The sequence below is a fragment of the Cupressus sempervirens genome, chromosome 5 (genome assembly GCF_028749045.1).
Source record: "Cupressus sempervirens isolate cs-2001-9-10 chromosome 5, ASM2874904v1, whole genome shotgun sequence".
Classification (NCBI taxonomy): Eukaryota; Viridiplantae; Streptophyta; class Pinopsida; order Cupressales; family Cupressaceae; genus Cupressus; species Cupressus sempervirens.
The window spans coordinates 741,969,182-741,993,643 of NC_143122.1; the positions used below are offsets into that span (position 1 = coordinate 741,969,182).

General features: G+C 37.0%; 1 protein-coding gene across 1 annotated transcript in view; it reads right to left on the reverse strand.

The window, feature by feature from the left end:
* Positions 1–24,462, reverse strand: part of LOC149558056 (uncharacterized) — a 233,979-nt gene that overhangs the window by 78,473 nt on the left and 131,044 nt on the right. The window contains exons 7-8 of the mRNA XM_089832467.1: positions 12,593–12,675; positions 12,417–12,488 (exon numbers count right to left, since the gene is read on the reverse strand). Coding sequence (XP_089688593.1) covers positions 12,417–12,488; positions 12,593–12,675 — 155 coding nt within the window. The remainder of the gene's footprint in view (positions 1–12,416; positions 12,489–12,592; positions 12,676–24,462) is intronic.

Genomic DNA, 24,462 nt, shown 5'->3' on the forward strand with positions numbered 1-24,462 from the left:
TGGTGCCACTACTCATGCATTGGTCCTTCCAAATGAATAGCCGCATACTTTATAGCCTCCTCCTCAGGCATAGGATTTAGCTGCAAGTATGTATCTACCTTCTGCACCCAAGCTCATGTAGTCATCTTCCCTAAAACATCATAATAAGGTAAAAAAAGTTTTCCAAATTTCTTTCTCAACTCAAAGTTTTGATTCCTCCCTAGTGCTCTAGGCATGTGTCTCATCCTCAAATCCATATAATCTCTAAAGGAAATGTCCACCTAAAACTCCAATTCACTAGCCTCCCAGTCCCTCCTGAATTGATCCTGTATCTTGGTAATCTGCGGTTTGTTTACTGATTGAACCGGATCTCTGGGTGGGAAGGTGGGTAGAAGAGGTCTCGAGCTCGCTATTCGAGCTGGGCATGCAATGTGTCTAAAGTTATCAGCTTCATTCCCATTGTTACCATGTCCATTATTACCATTAAAGTTATTCTCAGAACCGTTGTTGTTGCCTCGGCCTCCATTATTATCATTGCCCCTATTGTTATTCTTTCCCCCATTGTTATTGTTTCCATTTTTGGCATCACCTGGATTAATATTGATGCCCATCTGTTTGGCCATAAGCTGCAACATCATGTCTATTCGCCTATTTAGCTCCTATTGCATATGTTGCCCCTGCTCTAATGTATCCAATAACTTTCTGAACATTACCTCCCCCTGATCTGGACTGGTATTCCCGCCTCTGCCTAATCCTATATTCCTATCATCTCGGTCACACATATTGCTGTCCTGATCAAAGAATATCTCCTCTGTGTCTGTATGACTGGATTGTATGTCCACTTGCACGAATCAACTAGACTATTTGCTCTGCAAGTCTTGAATCCTATTTTGTCTTGCTCTGGTATTGCAAAAATTATAAGGCCCTTGTTGCATGCTCAAACATAAATGCTTAGACTGTTTTTTTTTATTTTTTATTTTAGTGTTAAAACATTTTGTCAAACACTTTTCCCTCAATCCGACTATTCCAAGTTCCCTATAAGACCTCTACAGGATGGCAAGACTTATAGCTCTAATACTATTGTAATGGACACCCCTAAATTCCTCATAAAACTAAACCAACTGTCGAAAGGAATTATGTCAAACAGTTTGCATTCAACTTCTTATTTCTCCGTTTGATGTTTAAATTCCTTATAACTTCAGAGATCAAACGTTTATTTGTCTGTTGTGTTTTGTGCATGGAATAGGAATCATACAACGTAAACAAGAAAGAAACTACAATAATATGCAAAGTGGACAATAAACTATTGCCGATAAAATGTTACTTTCAGAATTTAATTAAATCAAATACATGGCAAATTATCAACTCACTAATTACTCCAATATCATTGGCATAATAATCTAGCCCATGCTTTCAAATTTGTTGCTACAGTGACGTGAATAGTACAGCATGAATAGTGTCGCGTGAATAGTGTTGCTACAGTACTTTGTCTTTCAAACAGTCCACTACCTTCATAAAATTATTCCTTCAAAGTGGCATAAGTGTTAGACAAGCAGAGAAGAAGATATGAGCAAAATATCAAATCCACCTGTAGTTGGAAATGCAATCAAACTGCTTGATAGCAAAGCTGATAGCCATGCATTCCAAAGGCCAAATCCCAAAGGAATGACATCTAGAATGTCACAAGAGAGAATAGATGTCCTCTAATGCCAAGAACGGATCTGCAACTCACACACCAATTTCTTCTCATATTCAACATGTCAAACAAAGGCCACAAGCTCTCTTTTTTATTTCTACTTCATAGGGTCGACCCACTTTTCACAAGCAATATGGGATAAAGTGTCCTAAAATAAAATAAAATAAAATAACACCTTATGTCTCCCTTGGGCTTCCCTTTTCCAACACACAACCCAACATGAATACTATTAAAGTAACACTCTATTATTTTCACATTTAATTTAAATGTTACTTTAATAAGCTTCAGGCATTAAAATAAAATAGTAATCGGGCTCGAAATAATATGAGTGATAGCTCATCGAAAAGCTCTCATTGAGGAGCATCAAACCCAATCACTAATTTTGACATCGCCCATGCCCTGCTGACTTACTAAAAATAGTAAGTTTGCCCAACACCATGTAAATCAACTCCGTTTTGGCCCGAACTGGAAATGACTAGGCCAAAACATCTCAGGATCCCACTGACCTCTTCATTAGCCTCCGGCACCACGCAGAAATAGGCTAATAGTCACACTGTTAGGATAAACCACGGACATAAATAAAAACTACATGCAAATATAACCAATAACAGAAAATAATAGAACACACAAAAAATGAACACAAGGCACCAAGATTTAACGTGGTTCACCCAATCCCTGGGCTACGTCCACCAAACAGCAAGTCTGATCTTATTACAATCCAGTGATTACAACCTGATTACAATCCGTAATCCCTTATAGCTCAATACCGCCGCAAGAACCAATTTTGCATCACAACATTATGAAAAATACCCAACCCTAAGCCCTTTTATACAAGTATTAAACCTCTTTAGGGTTATAACATGTCGGCCATATGTCGGCCATAATATGTCGACTACTACCCAAAAAAAAATATCGGGGCGATGCCCTAAACCCCACTATTTATGAAGTATGTACAGCACTTTCCTGATCAGTCACCACAATCTAACAATCTCCCACTTGGGGACTGATCAGGCTCCACACTAAACAACAATCTCCCACTTGGAGACTGATCCTGTAGCAATACCACTACCACATGGGGCTCCCACTGGATCAAACCATCCCGGACTCTACTGTTCTTTTATTCATGTTCAGTCTAAAAGACCAACCGAAGCTGAAGAGGAGTTCAGCTTCTCCCTTGTTACAACCTTTGTCAACATATCTGCAGGATTGTCATTGGTATGTATCTTCTCCAGCTTTAACTGTCCATCCTCCAAAACTGACCGAATGAAATGGTACCGCAACTGTATGTGTTTGGTCTTAGAATGCAGAGCTGAATTCTTAGCAGGACTCTACTGTTCTTTTATTCATGTTCAGTCTAAAAGACCAACCGAAGCTGAAGAGGAGTTCAGCTTCTCCCTTGTTACAACCTTTGTCAACATATCTGCAGGATTGTCATTGGTATGTATCTTCTCCAGCTTTAACTGTCCATCCTCCAAAACTGACCGAATGAAATGGTACCGCAACTGTATGTGTTTGGTCTTAGAATGCAGAGCTGAATTCTTAGCAAGATGAATGGCACTCTAACTATCTGTGAACAAATAATTATCCTTCTGAGGATGTCCCAATTCTTCCAAAAAGAACTGAAGCCATATCATCTCCTTGGCTACCTCTGTAGCAGCAACATACTTTGCCTCTGTAGTGGAGAGAGCATTAATGTTCTGTAACCTAGAAACCCAGCTCACGGCTGCCCCACCAACAGTAAAGACATAACCTGTAGTACTCCGCCTGGTATCAATATCCCCAGCCAAATCTGAGTCAACATAGCCCTGTAAATCAGTAGTAGAGCCCCCAAAGTGTAAACACTTATTGGATGTTCCTCTCAAATATCTGAGAATCCACTTGACAGCATTCCAATGCTCAAATCCTGGATGACTCATATACCTGCTAACGACTCCCACTGCATGTGCAATATCTGGCCTAGTGCATACCATAGCATACATCAAACTTCCTACAGCTGAAGCATAGGGTACCTTGGACATCTTATCCTCCTCTTCCTGTGTCTTGGGACACATCTCCTTAGTCAATTTCAAATGACCAAGTAAAGGTGTGCTGACAGATTTAGCATTCTCCATACAAAAACGTTGCAACACCTTCTCAACATAATCAGCCTAAGATAGCGTCAAGGTTCTGTTCTTCCTATCTCTGCAAATCTTCATACCAAGGATTTGTTTTGCTGCCCCCAAATCCTTCATAGCAAATGCATGTGCTAACTAGTGTTTTAGCCCCTTAATATGATGCATGTTAGACCCAGCTATAAGCATATCATCAACATATAGACATAAAATAATGTAGCTATCATCATCCAACCTCTTAAAATAAACACAATAATCTGAATGACACCTGTTATATCCATGCTCATGCATAAAACTGTCAAATTTCAGATACCATTGCCGAGGTGCTTGCTTCAAGCCATATAAACTTTTCTTCAATTTGCACACTAAGTTCTCCTTACCTTTGACCTCAAAACCCTGTGGCTGAGCCATATATATTTCTTCATCCAAATCACCATGAAGAAAGGCTATTTTAACATCCATCTGCTCTAAATGTAAATCTTCAGTAGCCACAAGACTTAAAACAGTACGAATAGAAGTCATTTTAACAACAGGAGAAAATATCTCATCAAAATCAATTCCCTTTTTCTGTGCAAATCCTCTTACAACTAACCTGGCCTTAAATCTTTTCTTACCTCCTTCCTCTTCTTTCAACCTATAAACCCACTTATTCTGTAAAGCCTTTTTACCTGCAGGCAACTTGCACAAATCCCACGTCTTATTTTTCAGCAAAGAGTCCATTTCATCTTTCATTGCAGACTCCCACTGAATCTTAGTATCCACCTGCACAGCTTCATCATAACTTTCAAGTTCACCAGCATCAGTAAATAAAATAGAATACAAAGAGGGAGAAAACCTTTGTGGAGGTCTAATTTGCCTTGTTGACCGTCTAACATTTACTGGTGTGTGTGGTATTTGTTGTTGCAGTTGTTGCACATCATGAGGAATGGCTGGAACATCAGCTTTTGGAGTATCATCCAGCACTACATAATCATCTTCTTTCTTCTCATGTTGCTGCAACAGATCTTTGTACAACACTTTCTCATTGAATATGACATCCCGACTTCTAATAATTTTAAGATTTTCAAAATCCCAAAGCCTATAACCAAAGTCATTAATGCCATATCCAACAAAGACACATTTCTTTGATTTAACTTCTAGCTTGGTTCTATTTTCAGAGTCTATATGAGCAAAAGCTTCACAACCGAAGGTCTTGAGAAAAGAATAACTCACCTTCTTACCAGTCCATGCTTCCTCTGGAATACCACAGCCCAAAGGAGTAGAGGGACCTCTATTAATCAAATATACTGTAGTATTGACAGCCTCCACCCACATTTGTAAGGGCAACCCAGCATGCAACCTCATGCTCCTTGCGCGCTCCATTATAGTCCTGTTCATGCGTTCAGCCACTCCATTTTCCTGTGGAGTCCTTGGAACAGTTTTTTGTCTACGAATACCATTAGTGGAGCAATAATCTTCAAATTCATGACTGCAATACTCACCACCATTATCAGATCTGAGACATTTTAATTTCTTACCAGTCTCATTTTCAACTAAGCATTTCCATTTCTTAAAAGTTTGAAATACATCAGATTTCTGTCTAAGGAAATAAACCCATACTTTTCTAATTTCATCATCAATAAATGTAACATAATAATGAGAGCCACCAAGGGAAGATACCTGAGCCGGTCCCCATACATCTGTATGCACAAGCTCTAATTTCTCCTTTTTGTTTTCCTTCCTTGTCTTTACAAAACTCACTCTCTTTTGTTTTCCATACACACAACTTTCACAGAAATCCATATTCACACATTTTAGACCTGGTAAAACTTTCCTTGAATGAAGTACTTTCATACCTTTCTCACTCATGTGCCCAAGTCTATTGTGCCACAGCGCTGTATCAGAATCTACAGCAGCTATTTGTTCTCCCTGCTCAACTGCAGTAATTGTTCCTGAATACTCATTTTTCTCTGAAACAATCAAAGTAGAAAGAACAATATGACTTGTACAAAGATATAAGGTGCCTACTTTCACACCTTTTGCTACTACAAGGGAACCTTTTGAAACCTTCCAATTTTTATCATTAAAAGTAACTACACAACCCTCATCACCGAGTTGCCCTGCTGAAATTAAATTTCTACTTAGTTTTGGAACATGTCTTACCTCATGTAGTAGCCAATGATTCCCATTCTGCAACTTAATCTTAATTTTTCCCTTTCCAACAATCTGACAGGGTTCATTATCCCCCAAATAAACAAGCCCAAAATCCCCTTGAACATAATCAATGAAATAACCTCTATGAGGTGTAGCATGAAATGAAGCACCAGAATCTAAAACCCATGAATCATCAACACTCTCTAAAGACAGAAGTAAAGCATCCTCTTCGGATTTGTTACTTACCACATTTGCCTCCTTGTCTCCATTTAATTTATCTCCTTCATTTTTCTTTCGATTCCAGCAATCTTTCTTTTTGTGCCCTGGTTTCCCACAGTACCAGCAATCATTTGGTCCTCTGGATTGAGACCTCCTCCCCTTTGACTTTCCTCTTGATTTCCCACGATTTCCAGAGTTACTTCCTCTTTCAGTCGTTCTGCCCTTGCTTTGTGCATTTAAAGCACTTCCTGATGTAGATCCACCTGAGGATTTTCTACGAGTTTCCTCACTTAAAATAACACCGATCACATAATCATATTTTAGGGTACTAGATCCAGGAACAGAATTACTCACCGCCATTACCAAGCCATTCCAGCTTTCAAACAAAGAACACAAAATCAAGAGAGCCCTAATTTCTTCATCAAAATTGATACCCACAGAAGATAATTGACTAGTAATAGTATTAAACTCATTTAAATGATCTGCAACAGATCCACCTTCTGCCATTTTCATATTAAATAAACGCTTCATGAGAAATACCTTATTTGAAGCGGAGGGCTTTTCATACAGTGTCGCTAGGGTTTTCATCAAATCTTCTGTCGTCTTTGCTTTTGTAATATTAAATGCCACCGATGGTGCCAAGCATAACCGAATGCTTCCGAGTGCCTTTCTGTCCAAAAGATCCCATTCAGCTTCTGACATAGTTCCCTGATTCTTGGCTTTTCCTTCCAACGGCTTCCATAAATCCTTCTGATATAAATAGTCTTCCATTTGCATCTTCTATAACTGGAAGTTCTGCCCATTAAACTTGTCAACCCTCAACTTACCCTCATCTGCCATCGCTCCCACTCAACTATGAGATTCCCACTTAACCGTGAGACTTTCCTGCAGAGGATAAATGAAAGACAACCTTGCTCTGATACCACTTGTTAGGATAAACCACGGACATAAATAAAAACTACATGCAAATATAACCAATAACAGAAAATAATAGAACACACAAAAAATGAACACAAGGCACCAAGATTTAACGTGGTTCACCCAATCCCTGGGCTACGTCCACCAAACAGCAAGTCTGATCTTATTACAATCCAGTGATGACACCCTGATTACAATCCGTAATCCCTTACAGCTCAATACCGCCGCAAGAACCAATTTTGCATCACAACATTATGAAAAATACCCAACCCTAAGCCCTTTTATACAAGTATTAAACCGCTTTAGGGTTATAACATGTCGGCCATATGTCGGCCATAATATGTCGGCTACTGCCCAAATTTTTTTTTCCGAACCCCACTATTTATGAAGTATGTACAGTACTTTCCTGATCAGTCACCACAATCTATAACACACAACTGGACAACTGCTAAAGTGGGGACATTACAAAAGATAGCATAAGGGTTTGAGCTCTGTAACTTCTTAAATGAATCGTTGGCTTAAGACTTTGATGCATTCTGTAATTTGTGCTTTTGACTGTGATATGCTTTTTGAACTAATAAGGTGATTTTGTGCTAACATTTATATGCTTCAGTTATGTGGACAAAAGTCTATGCTCTTCATTGCTACTTGAAAGTTTCTTGCATTGATCTGTGGCTGGTACTATTAGTGATGGTCATTTCTGTATTTGTATCATTCAGCACAAAAACTGATCCTTCAAGCTCTATGATAAGTCAATTAATGTATTTGCCCCTCAAATAGATGACTTGCACCATCTTATGACTGTAAATAATGTTGTCCTTTTATACTTCACTTGTATACAAAAATTTGTCTCTATTGGCCTGTAGATGTAAATACTTTACACCTAGCTTCAACCATCTTATCATGATCTTCAATGCGAAATACTCATCCAAATGCCTCCATTGTGTTGATGTTCTAGGCTCTTTCACATACTTGACTGTCATGAATCTCCCTTCTTATTCATTCAATATCATATGCATCTTTTTATTAAAGATTTCTATGCATTCTTGGACTCATGTTGAAAAATTGTTACAATTTGTTTTCCTGATAGATTTTACTGTTTGTACACCATATGCTCACATGTCGAAACCCTTGTCCGTATGACAAACAACATGCTTACCTTGTTGATTTATGGAATGTACCCCTCTTATGACAATAGATACCACTTATTGATCAAACAGTCTAATGATTGTTGCTTCATTACAAAAATCGTTGCATCTATGATAAATATTTTGTTTTTCATCTGTAGGATCATACCTTGTGATATGCTGGTCAAAGTTGAATTCTTCGCTTCTAAACAGGAAAAAAAAATCATTTCAGATTTAGCATTTCTTTACACTAACTGTCACTCTGCTTGAAAAACAGTAGTGTTGCTTTAATGTGTCCAGGCATGAATAAAATACTTCATTTGCTGCTCCAAACTTCAGAATAGCAGCATCAAAGCTTATAACTGTTCCATTTACAACTTTGAACGTTAATAATTTCCCTTTTCGCATTCAGTTATTTTCAGAGATCTCTATTCTTTCCTTTATACTATCTTTCAGTATTTCATACTTGCGGCAGAAGAGGACTGTTATTTCCCTCGTTGGTTGCCCACCATTTTTTGAAACAGTATCATTTCTTTGCCCATATGAAACTGTTGCTTTACCATGAAAACAATTTTATGCCTTTTTTCTGTAGTTGCTGATTGATGTTGGCACACTTGATCTTTGCAAAATGCATTTCTGATCCTTTTTAACAAGTTGAGATATTTGTTACTGCATACAAGACAAACTAGTTAGAGAGCAGATCAATGTTTGTGTTTGGAAGTGCGGATGCATGTGCGGGATATAATGATGAGATAGGTTAGGCATTGCTTGGATCCACTGGATCTAACACATTCTTGTTTTTCAGTCTCTCCAGGATACAAGGCAGTGAAGACACAAAGATGCGGGAACAGCAGGGAATGAGGGCATATATGGTCAAAGAGAGGAACAACACCGCTAGTCATTCAAGCAGACAATGACTAGCCCCATGACTCTTATACCTTGTTCTTCTTTTCACACTTGTTCATGTTTTGAAATTCAAGCTCTGATCCGCTCTTTAGCTAGTTTCACAGCTTGTGTGAAACATTTGAACATATTGATCAATAAAGTATTACATTTTCAGAAAAGCATGTAAGAATAAGTTTTATGTGATGTTTTTTCTCCATCAAATGTAATGTTTCAGCTTCTTGTTTTACATGAAATCAAATCTCTCGTACGTTGCGAAACACAAAAATGCACCTCTGATTGTCATGTCTCGTAACTATAGTTCTACCTAAATTTAGCGAAAATTTAGGTAACATTTCTTCCCCTTCAAGCAATCCTTCAAACAATTCTCCATAGGCATTATCTCCTCTCCACTTGTTTCTCCAACCCCAGTGCTTTCTAGATGGTCTTGTAGTCGCCTTCTTGCCCCTTTGAGATACGATTTCTATTCTTGTTCAAGTTTGGTCGCCTTAATTACCCCCTTTATAGGTATTAAGAATGTGTTGCCCTCTATGACTCTCATCACGCTCCTCTTCCCTTCCGGTGTTCTCCCAGTACAACTATAAGATTTGTTGGCAGTAATCTTCTCTTTTCTTCTTCTCACAAATTATGAAGGCGAATGAAGTGTTGTGCTAAAAGGCTTGGTAAGTGTTGTCCACCGCTAGACTTCCTTGAGTGAATTCCACAGCACACTCTCCTCATCTTCTCGTGTTGCCTGCCATTAGAAGTCCGTCCAAATGGATTCCTGCAATATGTTTGCACAATCCTCTATCAATGCCCTTTCTCTTTCGAATAATTCTTTATGACTGTTACAGGTACCCTCTTCCCCCATTAGTTGACCCATTATATGATTCTCATCATGTGATACCCTACTGTCCCCTCAGGTAGTTTATTTCCAGATTCGTCTAGGCAACAATGCCAAATGTTATACCTGTAGGGTCTATGCTCAGAACATAATAGAATTCATGTAAAACATACAGTCAGCATACACAATGTATTTGAGAGTACTCAAGACTCTTTATTTATTGATCTCAGAATCACTACAATGTAATTTAGAGACAGCATTATGACTATACACCATGACATAACAGCTAATAACATTTTCCAAAGGAAAGTACAATGTAAACATAAAGAGGTGTCAAGTGCCAACTGTTGGCAAACATCAGCTAACTGCCGACCCCTCAACATTAACACTAACAAATGCTAATTACCCGACAACACCCTCACGAAAAAAGAGCATTGATAAGATTTTACACAAAAATCAATCAACTAATACTGGTTTGATTATGATCAAATTTGTACATGGGGCAATATCTCCCACACCTAGAATCATCACTAGTGATAAGACAAACAATGACTTTACCATGGACAAATATGTCGCAAGTGCAAAATAAAAGCATTTCCACTGCCCTCCAAGAGTATCTAGACTTTAGAACCATATAATATTAATCTGTAATACAAATGGGTTTTCTTTCATGCTGTAATTCACAATATTTAGGTCTAATTGCATCAGTCAAGTGATCTTGTGTATCTCGGATTGTAACTATAGAATTTAGAAAGACTTGGCATCATTGGGTATGTGATTGAACTTTGAGCATCTATTTGAATGTCAAAGAAGTCCATGAGGATGTCAAGAAGGCAGTAATCCTCCTCAATCAGCAAGAATTAGTGGATTGAATAGGTGATCCCTCAGTTTTCAAGAGTTTTCTCTCACATTTGGTTTACAGAGGTCTAAGGGCATTGTTGTACTTGATTTTTATGTTCATTTACATTCTCTATCTACTGTCATATTCTTCTTTTGAAATTATAATCTTAATTAGCAACAATCAAGAATCTAGGACTAATTCATGATTGTTTTGCATAGCCAATTTATTGTTGGAATGAATAAAACTCACGTTGACAACTCAAGCAATGGAATGTCAATCATAATTATATATCACCAACATAGATCACAATTAGATACTCTAGAGACTCGGCATACATTGACAGTGAATGCCTATCTACAAATCTTCAAAGGCCCTGCCTTGGCTACTTCTTGTCATTTAATTAAAACTCATTTCTCTAAACCTATCAGGGTAAATGAAAGCACAAGCAGACGGGATTGTTCCTTGTTTAAAAATGTCAGTGTGTACCATCTAAATAGTTTTTCGTTAAAATTCATTTCCAGAAAAGAACATCCCAGAACACTCGATGCTGTGCAGAATATAAGTTGCAGAAAAAAACACAATTGAGTTGGCAATGATGTTTGTTTACAAAGAGAACTATAAGGGACAGACATGCAGCAAGAAAAATAACATCGAGGAAGATGACGCTGATAAGAAGGTTAAAGGACAAAAGATGGAAACAAGAGGGAACCCAAGGGAATAGAAAAAGTAGCCATCAAAATTACCTTAAGGCGGTCCTCAACAAGTACTTAAGCCAGATCGCCCCCAACTAAATTTGGGAGGTTAATGTGCCTACAAGTTTTGAAAAAGTAAAATGTCAGTAAGATTCTTTTGAGGCACATAAAGTGCAAAAGCAGGGGTAGACAATGAGTCAAAGCTAAAAGCTTTGTAAAATCAAAGGAACATAGAAACTCTATATTGGGTTCAAGCAAAGGTTTGAATTTAGACCTAACAAATAAGGGATGTGAAAAATAGAAAGAATAAGGAAGAGGTGATATCAATTAAAAAGGCTGGCATTTTTTAGAAAACTGCAACAAGAAGATGTGTATTTACAATAAATAGAAGTGAACAAAGAAGAATTTAAAATCGCAAATGACAATGACATAACACATAATAGTGATGTATGGTACGATGTAGAGTAACATGATTTACTTACATATTCACTGTGATTGAATGAAGTGAAAATAAATCATAGTTGAAGACATTCTTAAAGATGTGCTCTTATTGGATTAAAAGTTAAAACCATTAACAATCTACTCTAAATAGACTGGAAGACTTCCAAATCATAAACACACTTCTTGAGATAGTTATGCTTCTTTCATAATAGATATATAATTTCCAGTTCTATTAATATATTAATATATATGATAATCATAAACCACTAGATACTGAGATACATAGACTACACATACACATAAATTGTATTAGGGAAGAAAAGAATATATGAAAACTATCGCTGCAATAAGAAATCCACAAACATGCACAGTTATCATTCAGTTTAGCATTATAATATCAGTTAAATCATTTTTAAATCATGCCATCTGAATTATTTACTCTATATTTCAAAAAGTGGATATACATTTTAGCATTTATTAAATGTGCAAAAGGGGATCCCTATATCATTTCAACATCGTATGCAAAGACAAACCTTTCCAGCCACTGTACTCTCTTGTCCTTTGAGCTTTACTTTAGCTGCTGTCAAATTCACAGCAGCATCATACTGCAAACAAGAAAAAGAAGATTTTCATCTCAGTATTTTAAATTCTACAACTATAAAAATGCAAAAAACAAAACTGCAGAATTAAATTTGAAGGAATTGTTCACCTGCAAAGGACCCTCAATGCATAAATTAGGCTGCAACTGTAGGGCAATATTTTTGGCATCTCGAACTTTTTGTACCGAGGGACCTGCAATCAAGAGTCAATGTACCATAAGATCAGTAGAGCAAGCTTTAGTGAATGCACATGCGGACTACATTAAGCATCCAAGTTCCCAAAACATATGGCCGCTATCATAGACTACAAAACTCTAGATGGAGATTTTACAATTCTTTAGATAGCTTTTTAGAGCTTAGAGATTATATTTCAATGAACATGTTTTACCGAGAATTATTTTAAAACCCATCTTTGTTTTTTCTTTCTTCTACTTTTTATTTGTCGCTGACATAACTTCTAGAGTTGATTGCATATATTTACTTGCTAATAAGCTAATAAACTAAAAAAGGAAAAAGAAAAACGCAAAAGGGACTTTGAAGGTCTCAAAAATCAGTATAAGCTAATAAACAAAAAAAAGAAAAAGAAAAAGACTTGATGAGAACCTTCACTAAAATGTCTCATTATATGGATTGACAACAATTGTTTGATCAATTTTCACCAATAAAATAATGAGTTATCTTAGAGATATGCGAAACACAATTGGAAAAGTTTTGTACTGTTACCTCCATTTTGTCATGACAAAATGAAGGACAACAGCATTAATCCAAAAACATTGAATTATCTCTATCCAGATTTAGAGCAGCAATTTTGGTTCTGAGGGGTGCAAGTTATTCTTGTTTCAGCTGTCTTGCTATCACATCCTTGAGCAATTCTTCTACATGGTAGGTGACTCAAAAAAGGAATTTTAGCTTCAGAAGTTTGATTGTATTGTTCTCCCAACAATACAAGTTCTTCGCAAAATGAGGCAAGAAGAGATGTAAGTTCTTCCCACAAAGAAAAATCCCAATTATGTGTTTTTCCTTCAAGTGCAAACTTAAATAGCCCGTTCATAGGCTTGTTTTGCCTAAAAAGTGCAAAAAGCCCACCTCTAAGTGTTTTAAATAAGTTTTTGATGCTTTTACCAAGGCCGCAAACTGACTTCAAAATCCCATTTGTAGGTATCCAATGCACTCTGGATAACTTGTAATAAGACATAAAAACCCCATTTACGATTAAATGACCTTCCCATTGTATATCTACACATATGCACCTCATTTCCTTGCTCAAAGCTTGCTATCCATTTATAAGAAGTGCTCCCAGAAAACCCTGTTTTTCAGCTTTTCTCCCACCTAAATAGCTGATTTCATTCAAAGGCCTCCTGTTCATATCCTATCCGCATACTATTCCAGATCTATAACATTCTAGACTGAAAGATCGTTGTAACTAAAGAATAACACCAGACAAGAACAACAACATGATGAAGCCATTCAAAGAAAGGGATGAGTGATGGAATGATGAGAGCATAGAATATGTAGCTTACTGCAACTTGTAGGAATGTCAATGTAGAGCCACACACAGTGCTCCAATAGTCAGATTTGATACGTAAACAGCAGCAGCGCCTTCTACTTTCAGATGTAAACTTCTCCAGATGAAGACCCTAGAGGACACCCCCTTTTGGCAAAATTACTCAGACCTGCAAATCTATCTTTATTGAATCTCAGACTTGATAATGCTTCCAAATGCTACCCTGATATGTACTTTAAGCTTCCAGCACTCTCCAAATTTAAGACTGCTTTACAAACTCCCTGTCAATATCTACTTGGTATGGCCATCAAGATAAATATTCAATAGCTCAAACAACCAGTCGAAGCTTCAAAAATATGAATCAAACTCCGTGTTATCTCACTCAACAACAATAATGAACCAAACCAAGAAAACTGAAACTCATTCATATGAAAGAAAAGGTTTATCCCTAAATAAAACTTCCCAGCAACTAGATAATAGAAATGGCAACTCAACACAAATTTTGATCTATCTTGGAACTCCAATTTAAATCCCAATAGTGTCTTCCAACAGCATCGTGATCGCTAGGGAAAGAGGGTTTCATCCTCCAAGCCTAAGAATATAAATTCTCCAAACAATTCCATCAATTTTATATATTTTTCAAGCATACTAAAAGAGACCTCTTCAAACTCTTCCATAACACTTTCTAAAAGCTCATCCACTCACCTTGTCAATGTGGAATAAACAAAATTACATTTTATGCCCTTTCCTATTTTGGGGTTTTTTTGTTTCTTGTTGCCCGGTTATAAAATTGTTTCGATTTTATAAGTCACGGTTAATTTTTGAAACTTGTCTTGTTTTAAGCTTTAAATTGGTCATTTTATCTCCGAATCTTTGTGAGTTTCTAAATCTTCATGTCTCCGGCTCGTTCCCAGCTCCGCACAGCACTTGAAATTTTTAAAATCCGACTTCTGAGCCTCAAGTTATTGCAGGTTAATGGAGAGACCCAAAATATGCATTTTCAAGTCTATCATTAACCATTAACCTCTCGAAAGGTTAATGATAACTTTCAAATCGCGCATTTTGGAGTAGGTTAATTAACCTCTCCAAAAATGTGTTTTTTTTTAACCCCTCAAATAGGTTAATGATAACTTTCAAAACACGCATTTTGGAGTAGGTTAATTAACCTCTCCAAAAACACGTATTCATTAACCTCTTTGAGACAGTTATTAACCTCTTTTGTTTAGCCGATTAAGGTCAAGGACTGGAAGTAAGATCATCTAACAGGAAATGTCGAGATGGGAGCATGAGATGAATAGTGGATATAGGGATACTGGACTTCTCCTATGAGGTATGGTCAGAATTCCATAGCCATCAATGAAGCTTCTGTTCAATCTCCTGCACAAGATTTGGCACATCTAATCTCTCCGAATGAACAGCATTCTCACTTTCTTGATTCAATTGTCGCCAAGCATAAAACACTGACAATGGAGTAATTTCAGAAAAGCTTGCTGAGATGATTCGGAGATAGCCACAATGGGTCTCTGCCATTGAGAATAGGTTTAAGTATTTAGTTTTAGGAAGGACAAAAACAAACACAAGTAGTGTTCGAGTTCACATTGTCAATGCCATGCCAAAAGAGAAAAAGAACATATTCAGACAATTTGCAAAAAGGTGGAATTTGTTTGTATTTACTGCTGGATGGGAACCCAAATGATTTCTTATTTTACAAGCCACACAAAAGTCCAGATGCCCACCACACAGTCTACTACCTAGAAGTCCATTACAAATCACGCGACAGGGACAAATTCCAGCTTTCAATTCATTGATAGACATGGATCTGAGGCTTGTATGTGCCTTATTTGTTTTACCAAAAGAAATAGATGTGAGAATAAGTTCACTGACTCGGAGATTCAGTGTGGAGTGTGAACTTGTATGGCTGAATGAGAAAAATGCGTTCGAGTTCACATTGTCAATGCCATGCCAAAGGAGAAAAAGAACATATTCAGACAACTTGCAAAAAGGTGGAATTTGTTTGTATTTACTGCTGGATGGGAACCCAAATGATTTCTTATTTTACAAGCCACACAAAAGTCCAGATGCCCACCACGCAGTCTACTACCTAGAAGTCCATTACAAATCACGCGACAGGGACAAATTCTAGCTTTCAATTCATTGATAGACATGGATCTGAGGCTTGTATGTGCCTTATTTGTTTTACCAAATGAAATAGATGTGAGAATAAGTTCACTAACTCGGAGATTCAGTGTGTAGTGTGAACTTGTATGGCTGAATGAGAAGAATGCGTTAGCCATATTTACAGATGTGGCAAGGTGAAGACAGCTCAAAGGAATGCATGAACTTGCAGTTTATTAGAAGGGTCTCGCACCACCTTGATCATTGTCAACCATGATAATACCGCAGTTGTTAATAACCTTCAAACCCGCGGTCTTTCCTAATTTCATTGCACAATGAATGAGAAATTGTTCATACGCATCATTCCCATGAAATTAGAGGTTCCAAATCATAAGCTCGCCAGTCATAAGAAGTATTATGAGGCTGCGACATACATATCAATTCGGATGTACTCTTTTCCACATGTGAGCAATCGGTATGATCATGTAGCCAGCTTTATATCACACACCCTCACGCCAGAAATTTGACTCACTAACACAGCTGGTGATACTCAAAATAAGTGCTTTGAAAGAAGGCATGGGAATCCATCAAAACATAATCAAAACTGGGTTTCCTTCAGATGTCATAGTTACAAATGCTCTGGTTGACATGTATGGAAAATGCCGAAGTCTAAACAAGGCACATCAACTATTTGACAAAATGCCTGAAAGAGACGTGGTCTCATGGACTGCAATGGTTGCAGGATATGCACAAAATGGTGAATTTGAGGAGGCTCTTAGGCTCTTCAAAGAAATGCCTCAAAGAAATGTGATCTCATGGAATGTAATAATTGCTGGATATGCCCAGAATGGATTTCTTCAGGCGGCCTTGGAAACTTATAAGCAGATGCAATTTTTGTTGAATCGAGTAGAGACATGTTGCATGTCAATTGGTCACTTCATCATGATCATGGGCTTCCAATCCCTTCTTATGATCAGTATAGAATGAGCCCAAACCATGCAAGGATATCATGTGATCGATGCATAGAAAGACATGGCATCAATATAATGCGATCATTGACAGAGAAAGTTATTAATGGCCAACCAAGTTACCTATTTCTTGTCACTCTTCATGACCCTTTCAGTTCCGTAGATTATTGAAAATGGTGGAATTAACATCGTCAACATGAGGCTTTCATAGGCCACACCACTTTGCACCTGTATTAGGAAAGGAGAATTGTTCTACTATGTCAGACCTTGGACACACGCCCCATTATTACAGTCTAGCTCGAGTCAATGGTTCAAAGTCAATAAAGCATCAACGGGTGGATATGATAATGGCTCATCAAAATCAGTCTCAAAGGATTGAAAATTCTATAACCTATATCAATGGGAAGACAAGATTGTAGTATCACTATCTAGACTACAGTCAGTGCATGTGCAATTGATGTTGTGAATGATTGTTTCTTTGTCAATACCCAATATGTCAAACTTGGCGATGATCACGAAGAAGAGTCTATATCAAATAACTCAACAAGTCGATGAGTCAACCTTTTGAAGACATGTTCCAGGCCATACATTTCAATTAGTGATCATTGTTGTTTAAGGTTAATTTTGTTGAGGTTAATTAACCTCACCCAAATCACGTATTTGGGAGGTGGTTATTAACCACGGAGAGGTAGTTATTAACCTCTATGTCTATATAAGGACTCCTTTTGGCTTTGTAAAGGGGAACTTTTTGGTTTTAAAAATAAGGGAACACTATGCTGAAATTTTGATCAAGAGATAAATTTTGGAAAGTATGTACACTTTTTATCTCTAAAATCGAAAAATCTCTATTGTCTTCTTGGTGCAAGGAAATGAAATGAGATGTGCTTTTGCTTTCTTATTCTAAAATCAAAATTGTTGCATGTTGTAGTAGACATTCTCATGGTACTGTGCGAGTGTTTATGAATAATGAATGTGCTTGGTAATGCTAGTTTCTTTTGAGCGTAGTTCTCGATCACCTTTGTTATCATTCTTGTTTACCCAAGAAGGTTGTGAGGGCATGTGGTGCATTCGTCCTGAACAGCTTTCTCTTGATCTTTGAAGTTTTAGATTCTTTATTTGAAAATCTTTTTAAAAATTATATCATATGAGGGAGCTGCCCCTCTAAACGCAGAGGAAAGCCGCATACCAAGGGCCTATCCAACTATTGTGAACGGTTTGCCACACAGTCCATTGGGCAAATTCTACGGTGACAAATCTGTTTACCAACATTTCTTCACCCCTATTTTATTGCAATTGCTTTTTCCTTAATTTTTCCCATCCCATTTCATAGGATTTTCCTTCAACTTAAGTCCCCAAACACTATTATCTCTCTAATGTATTGTTAAATAAAGGGGACCCTTTAATTTAAATATTTCCAACAAACTACAGACAATGCATTAATAAAGTTAAATAATCAGATTTTACTTTATAAAGTAACTTTCTTAATGCACAACTAATCATATCAATGATAAACAAATCCTCTATCAATACTAAACATTTACCATCGAGATGTCATTGCCATTGGAGGTCCCAACCATGTCCAAAATGACTTACTATAAATTGTATGTCTGAAACTATCTCAAAACACCTCGAAATCACCTATAACTAAAATTGCCTACACCAAATATCATCAAGGTCCCTTAAAAGTCATGGTTGGCCTATGAGACCATGGAGAAATATGGCTAATGAAAACAGCATACAACGTGTGCCAGAAAAGGAAACATGATAGACAAAACATAAAACCAAATCAAAAGACCCCATGACCAAGTGGTCATTCAGCCCACAAATTTAGCGACATACACAAGCATGAGATGAGAAGATATTGATTATTTCAGTCTTGGGAAGGATACATCGCTAAGGGAAAGGATTGATGATGTATGTTGTAATGAGAGATAGGCAACATATGCAGGAATGAATGACAACTGTAAAATGATATCTCTAGATTTGATTTAATGTGAAACCGTGCAGAGGACTGGTTTGTAATACACGCAAGTCAAAAGCTCAGTATAATGGGGGCTAAGATGAAATTAATGAGATAGCAAGCTCAGTGTACTAGGAAAATCTCAATATGATGGGAAATGAGTAGTAGATCCATATTCTTAACATAGGTAGATTAGTAATTTACCATATGTGGGGTGACGAAAAATTTAGGAAATGTGTGGCATGATTGTGGGAATGAAAGGTGGAGTTAAAGGGTAGGATCTCCACAAGATAGAAAAATGGTTATAGTAGCAAGGGATGGTGTTAACGTGTGCAAGCAAAATATGTAACCCATGAATGGGGGTGAATTAAAATGGGTGGAAAGTAATGGACTAGTAGGGATGACAAGAGGATTAAATAGATGCTGGATGTAGTTATCACATGGTGCACGAGACACAGTTTCACCATGGTACTTATCCATAGCATCATTGAAGTGGTTTCAATGATGGACAGATTTAATTCTTTACAATTTTTGCGTTTTACACACTTTTTTGTATTTTTCAATTTTTTGAAAGTAAGGATTTTAAGATGCATAATGTTCATGGGGTTGGATGCATAATGTTCATGGAGTCGAGGAGCGTATATCCTTCTAGCATTGAAAGTTGGTATGCCCCAAATTCATATTTAGCAATATTGACATCATAGTTACAAGACTTGGACTCATCGTTTGGATTTGGCAAATTGAAAAACCAAAGAAATCAAAAGATTATCAAGGATTTAAAACATTTTGCATGCATTGTTTAATAAATCAATATGCAAGACACAATAATTGAGATACATTGAAGCTACCTTGCACACATACACAAGTTTACATTGATCACATATGTATAAATGCAAATTTTTGAAGAAAATAAGTCAAACTAAATAACACATTAGAAATATAGATACTGTCACTATCAAATTCTAGAAAAATCATGAACTATGTTATCCATGTAATTGAAATTCCAAAATATATATTAAAATAGAAGCTAGAGCATAGAAGACTAAGGCTCAAAGTAGCCTATATCAGGGACAAGTCAACCCTGCAATCTTCCTATGTGTACACCTAATATAGGTCATGGAAGAATCTGCATCCATCTTCTTTCCCTGTGTCTGAAGCTCACCCTCATTGGCATCCACATCCTCATCCTCATCACCCTTAGAGTCAGATACCTCATTCTCAACCTCAAGTTCCTGCAATGGCTCTCCTCACATTCTAGCCTCCTCTACCATCATTACCGAGTCTGCCTCTCAATCGACCTGATTAATCCATTCGAAGTCTTCATCATTGAAGTTGAATACAGGATCAACCTTAGTGTTCCACTTTGACAGTGCATCAACCTCTTCTAAAATGATAAGAGACGTGTCAGTGCCCAAGATTTGTCTATGATGGAGGTGCATGTTGTAATGAACAAACACAAGCTCAATCTCTCTTTTCACTACCAACTTGTTGGACTTTTTCAAGTGTATATGCTCGAACATATCTTGTGCTCGCATTTTGAGGCACTACATGGTTGGCTCACGATGCAAATTATAATCCTCTGTAGATTTGCGTTGAAGTACCAAACATCTCCCACCATACATCTAAAACAAGAAAAATATCAACATACACTGGTAATAGTACTAGAATCATAGATAGACACTTTAAGATTTAACTTTTAAATTATTAACATAATACTGTAATGTCCCCAATATTAAATATTAAAGTAATTATTATTTATGTATGGTCCAGAAACATAATTATTGCTTGGGGCCATTTTTATTTTTATTTATCTACAGGAGGTGGTTGTCTCAAAGCCTTTTGTAAACCCTAAGGAAATTATCCAAAGGGGTATTTATACAAGCTTGTATCTTGTAGAAGGTATGCGTGTTGGATTTTATTTTGTAAGGCAAATTACACTTGGAGTTCTTGTCTGTTATTTTGGAGGTGAAGGATCCTCCCTATTTGGTCAATGCAACTTCGATGCTTCACACCCACCCTAGTCTACAACTGAAAATATCACTCTAATATTTCACTTTGTGTGCCAAATTTTTTGATCCCCTTCACTTGGAGACAAATCTGTAATCACTTGTTTCTTGTCCAAAGTTGTAATCTAAAGTACTATCATTGTTTAATCTGGATTTTTCCAGTATTGCTAGCATTTTGGTGACTAATCTCCATTTGTGCCAATTTGCAACTTTGGTTGTATTGTTTCTTGTATAATAACCTCAACAATAGTACTCATCTATTACTTTCCAAGATTCCAATTCAGTCAAAAAGATAAGGGCAATTTTATATGTTGCAAAGACCAAACACTAGAAGGAAAGACTTGACCATGTGTCATTCCTATCGTATGCATGCAACCACTGTACAACACACAACAACCTCTCTACAACCATTGTATGATATAGCCTAGCACCGTATGGCATCATTCATATACTCCATACGATCAACCATCATTCTCCCAATGAAGTCTATTCTTTTCACCGTATAGACCACTTCTTCACCATACCACACAGTCTCTAAACTTATTCCACTATACGGTCACCTTCTATCTCTCACGCCAAACAGTCTTGTCCTCTCTCTTGACAAACGGTCCATACTCTTGCACTTCTTCACCATAATACGATCTCTCAGCTCAATCCAATGTACGATCACCTTCTAGCTCTTACATCATACAATCCCCTCTTCTCGCTCGATGCACAATCCATTCTCTTGCACAAGTAAAGACTCAGCACTCACATGCACTACTCGTTGAATAGGTACATTATATGTTGGAAGATTGGAGAGATTGTTGGAAGATTGGTTTGATGATGATATGTTACATTCATGACTAAGTTTGTCATTGATGTCAACATAGCATGTTTGATATCTTCTATGGTATCTAAAAGAAGAACAACAGATAGATCAAGTTGATACAGACGACTAGTTGAGCATGATAACCACCCGAGGTTATGGGAGATACATCTGAGTATCTGGCATATGCAGTTAACGTCGGAAGCAGAAAGGATAAGTCTAGAAGAAGTTATGTAAGTTTTGGTGATAACTGTTCTGAGATAGAGTTTACAGAGGCATGTTCTGGCAAACTTTTTATATCTCTTAGCAGAGTTGATATCTTGAGGATCGAGGTTGAGGACATGGAGAAGTCATGTTGAGGATGACGTGAATAAGCTCGCTCGTCATAATATTGCGTGTACGGAAAGTTATTCAAGTTGCGAGATGGAAGATTTGTGTTATCGCTAAGTGTAATGTATTCTTAATGTGGTCCTATAATAAATAATTGAGGACTAATAGCCGAGTCAAGGAATTGTTTGATGAACTTGGTAAAAAGGAAGGATATTTTCCTTTATCATAGTATGGATATATGTGAATTGTGAATGTTCGGAAAGCAACAAAGAGTGCGGAATGCAAAGTTGAGCAGAGCAGTGTGGAAGTGAAGGAAACTTCATTGCCGAGGTTTTGCTGAGTGATCCGTGGTTTGGTATTCGGATCCGAGGTCCATGACCAGGTCTACAAGGTCTGATAGTGATTGATTCAGTTGACAGGACAGAGGAAAGAACAAAGCAAGAAGAAAATAGCAGTAAACTATTTGTTTGAGCAGTGAGCTCTTCTTCTAGTTGAAATTGCATGTTTGGGTAGTGGGCTCTTCTTGCATACATTGTACTACAACTCCTAACAAGGTTGGCACAACTCCTAACAAGGTTGGAATCTACTAACAAGGATTCAAAGTCTCCTAACAGGAACTCATTGTACTAAATGTTGTAATAAACTCCTAATAGGGTCCATCCTCCAACAAGGAATATTTATATTAGTACATCATCTTGTGGGCATCATTCCCACCACAATTTTCCCTCTAATCAAGGGTCTCCCTAATCAACATATCTGGTTTAATTATTTATGTGCATCTTTGTATGGTTGTTATTTACTTTGGTTGAATGGTTAAGTTTGTTTAAAGAAGATAAGTGTTTTAATTGTTTGATAACTGATTCACCCCCCCCCCCCCCCTCTCAGTTATATTGGTGTACTATTGTTTCTAACAATTGGTATCAGAGTTTCAGGTCCTTAAAAGAAAAAGTCTAATAGCTTTCAGAGATCCATGGCAAATATGTTCAGGAAAGATAGTCTGAAGTTTGATGGAACAAATTACTACAGTTGAAAAGAAAAGATGAAGACACATTTGTTGTGTATGGGTCTGAGATATTGGATCTTGACAAAAAACAGCGTAAACAATCATTGAAGAAATGGACTTAGAAACTTGCACCGAGGCAGAAAAAGATCTTTTCATGTGTGACATGAGAGCTAGAGAAGCACTATTGACTGCACTTCCTGAAATTGAGTGCAATCAGATAAAATCACTTGCTACTTCACATTTGATTTGAAAAGCTTTGATAAATAGTTTTAAAGATGATGAACACTCTAAGAAGTTGAAGCTACAAAATTGGATTTATGCATTTCAAAATGCCAAGATGATGGAAGATGAATCTGTAAGAACATATATAGGCAGGATATCAGAAATTACTGTAGTTATTAAAGCTCAAGGAGGAACCAAGGATGATGATGAAGTTATATGGAAGATATTGAAGACTCTAACACCACTATTTAACTCAGCAGTTCAGATGATACAGATGTTGATATAATGCACCAAAGATTTCACAAAGGAGACATTGCTTAGAAGACTTGAAGCAGTTGAGAATGAACTTAGACAGTCTGAAGAATTGACCAGAACAGAGACAGCTTTCAGTGCCTTAGGTATTCAACCTAACATATTGAGGAGCACAAGTGCTCGAAGAGATTTTGCTAGCAGCAGCAGATCCGAAGAAGACAGAAAGATTGATGAAGCAGTAGCCATTTTTGGTAAGAAGAGAAAAAGAAGGTAAGAAAATCTTTAAATGTTGGACTTGTGATGAATATAATCATTATGCATCTAAGTGTCCTAAAAGGGAGAAAAAGTATAAGGGAAATCATAAGCTTAAAGATGGAGACTGTTTGTATGCAAATGAAGATTATGATTCTGATGAACAAGCATTGAGTGCTAGTGATGATGAAATTGGATTTGTGGCAATTAAAGAAGAAATTCCAGAGAAGGTAGCTTTGGTATCACAGGTTGAGAAGAAATCTAATTGGATAATTGACAATGGTTGTTCACATCATATGACTGATGACATGAACAAGTTTGTTGACTTCAAACGTCAGGATAGAGGAATTGTCAAAATTGGAAACAATGCAACATGCCAAGTAAAAGGTATTGGATCTATAACTCTTGATGGTAAAACTAATACTGAGGATGTATACTTTGTTGATGGTTTAAAGCACAATCTTTTGAGTGTTGGACAACTAGTAGACAAATGTTATCAGTTGCAATTCTCAGAAAAGACATGCATGATCAAAGATAAAGATGGATAGGTAACTGGAATA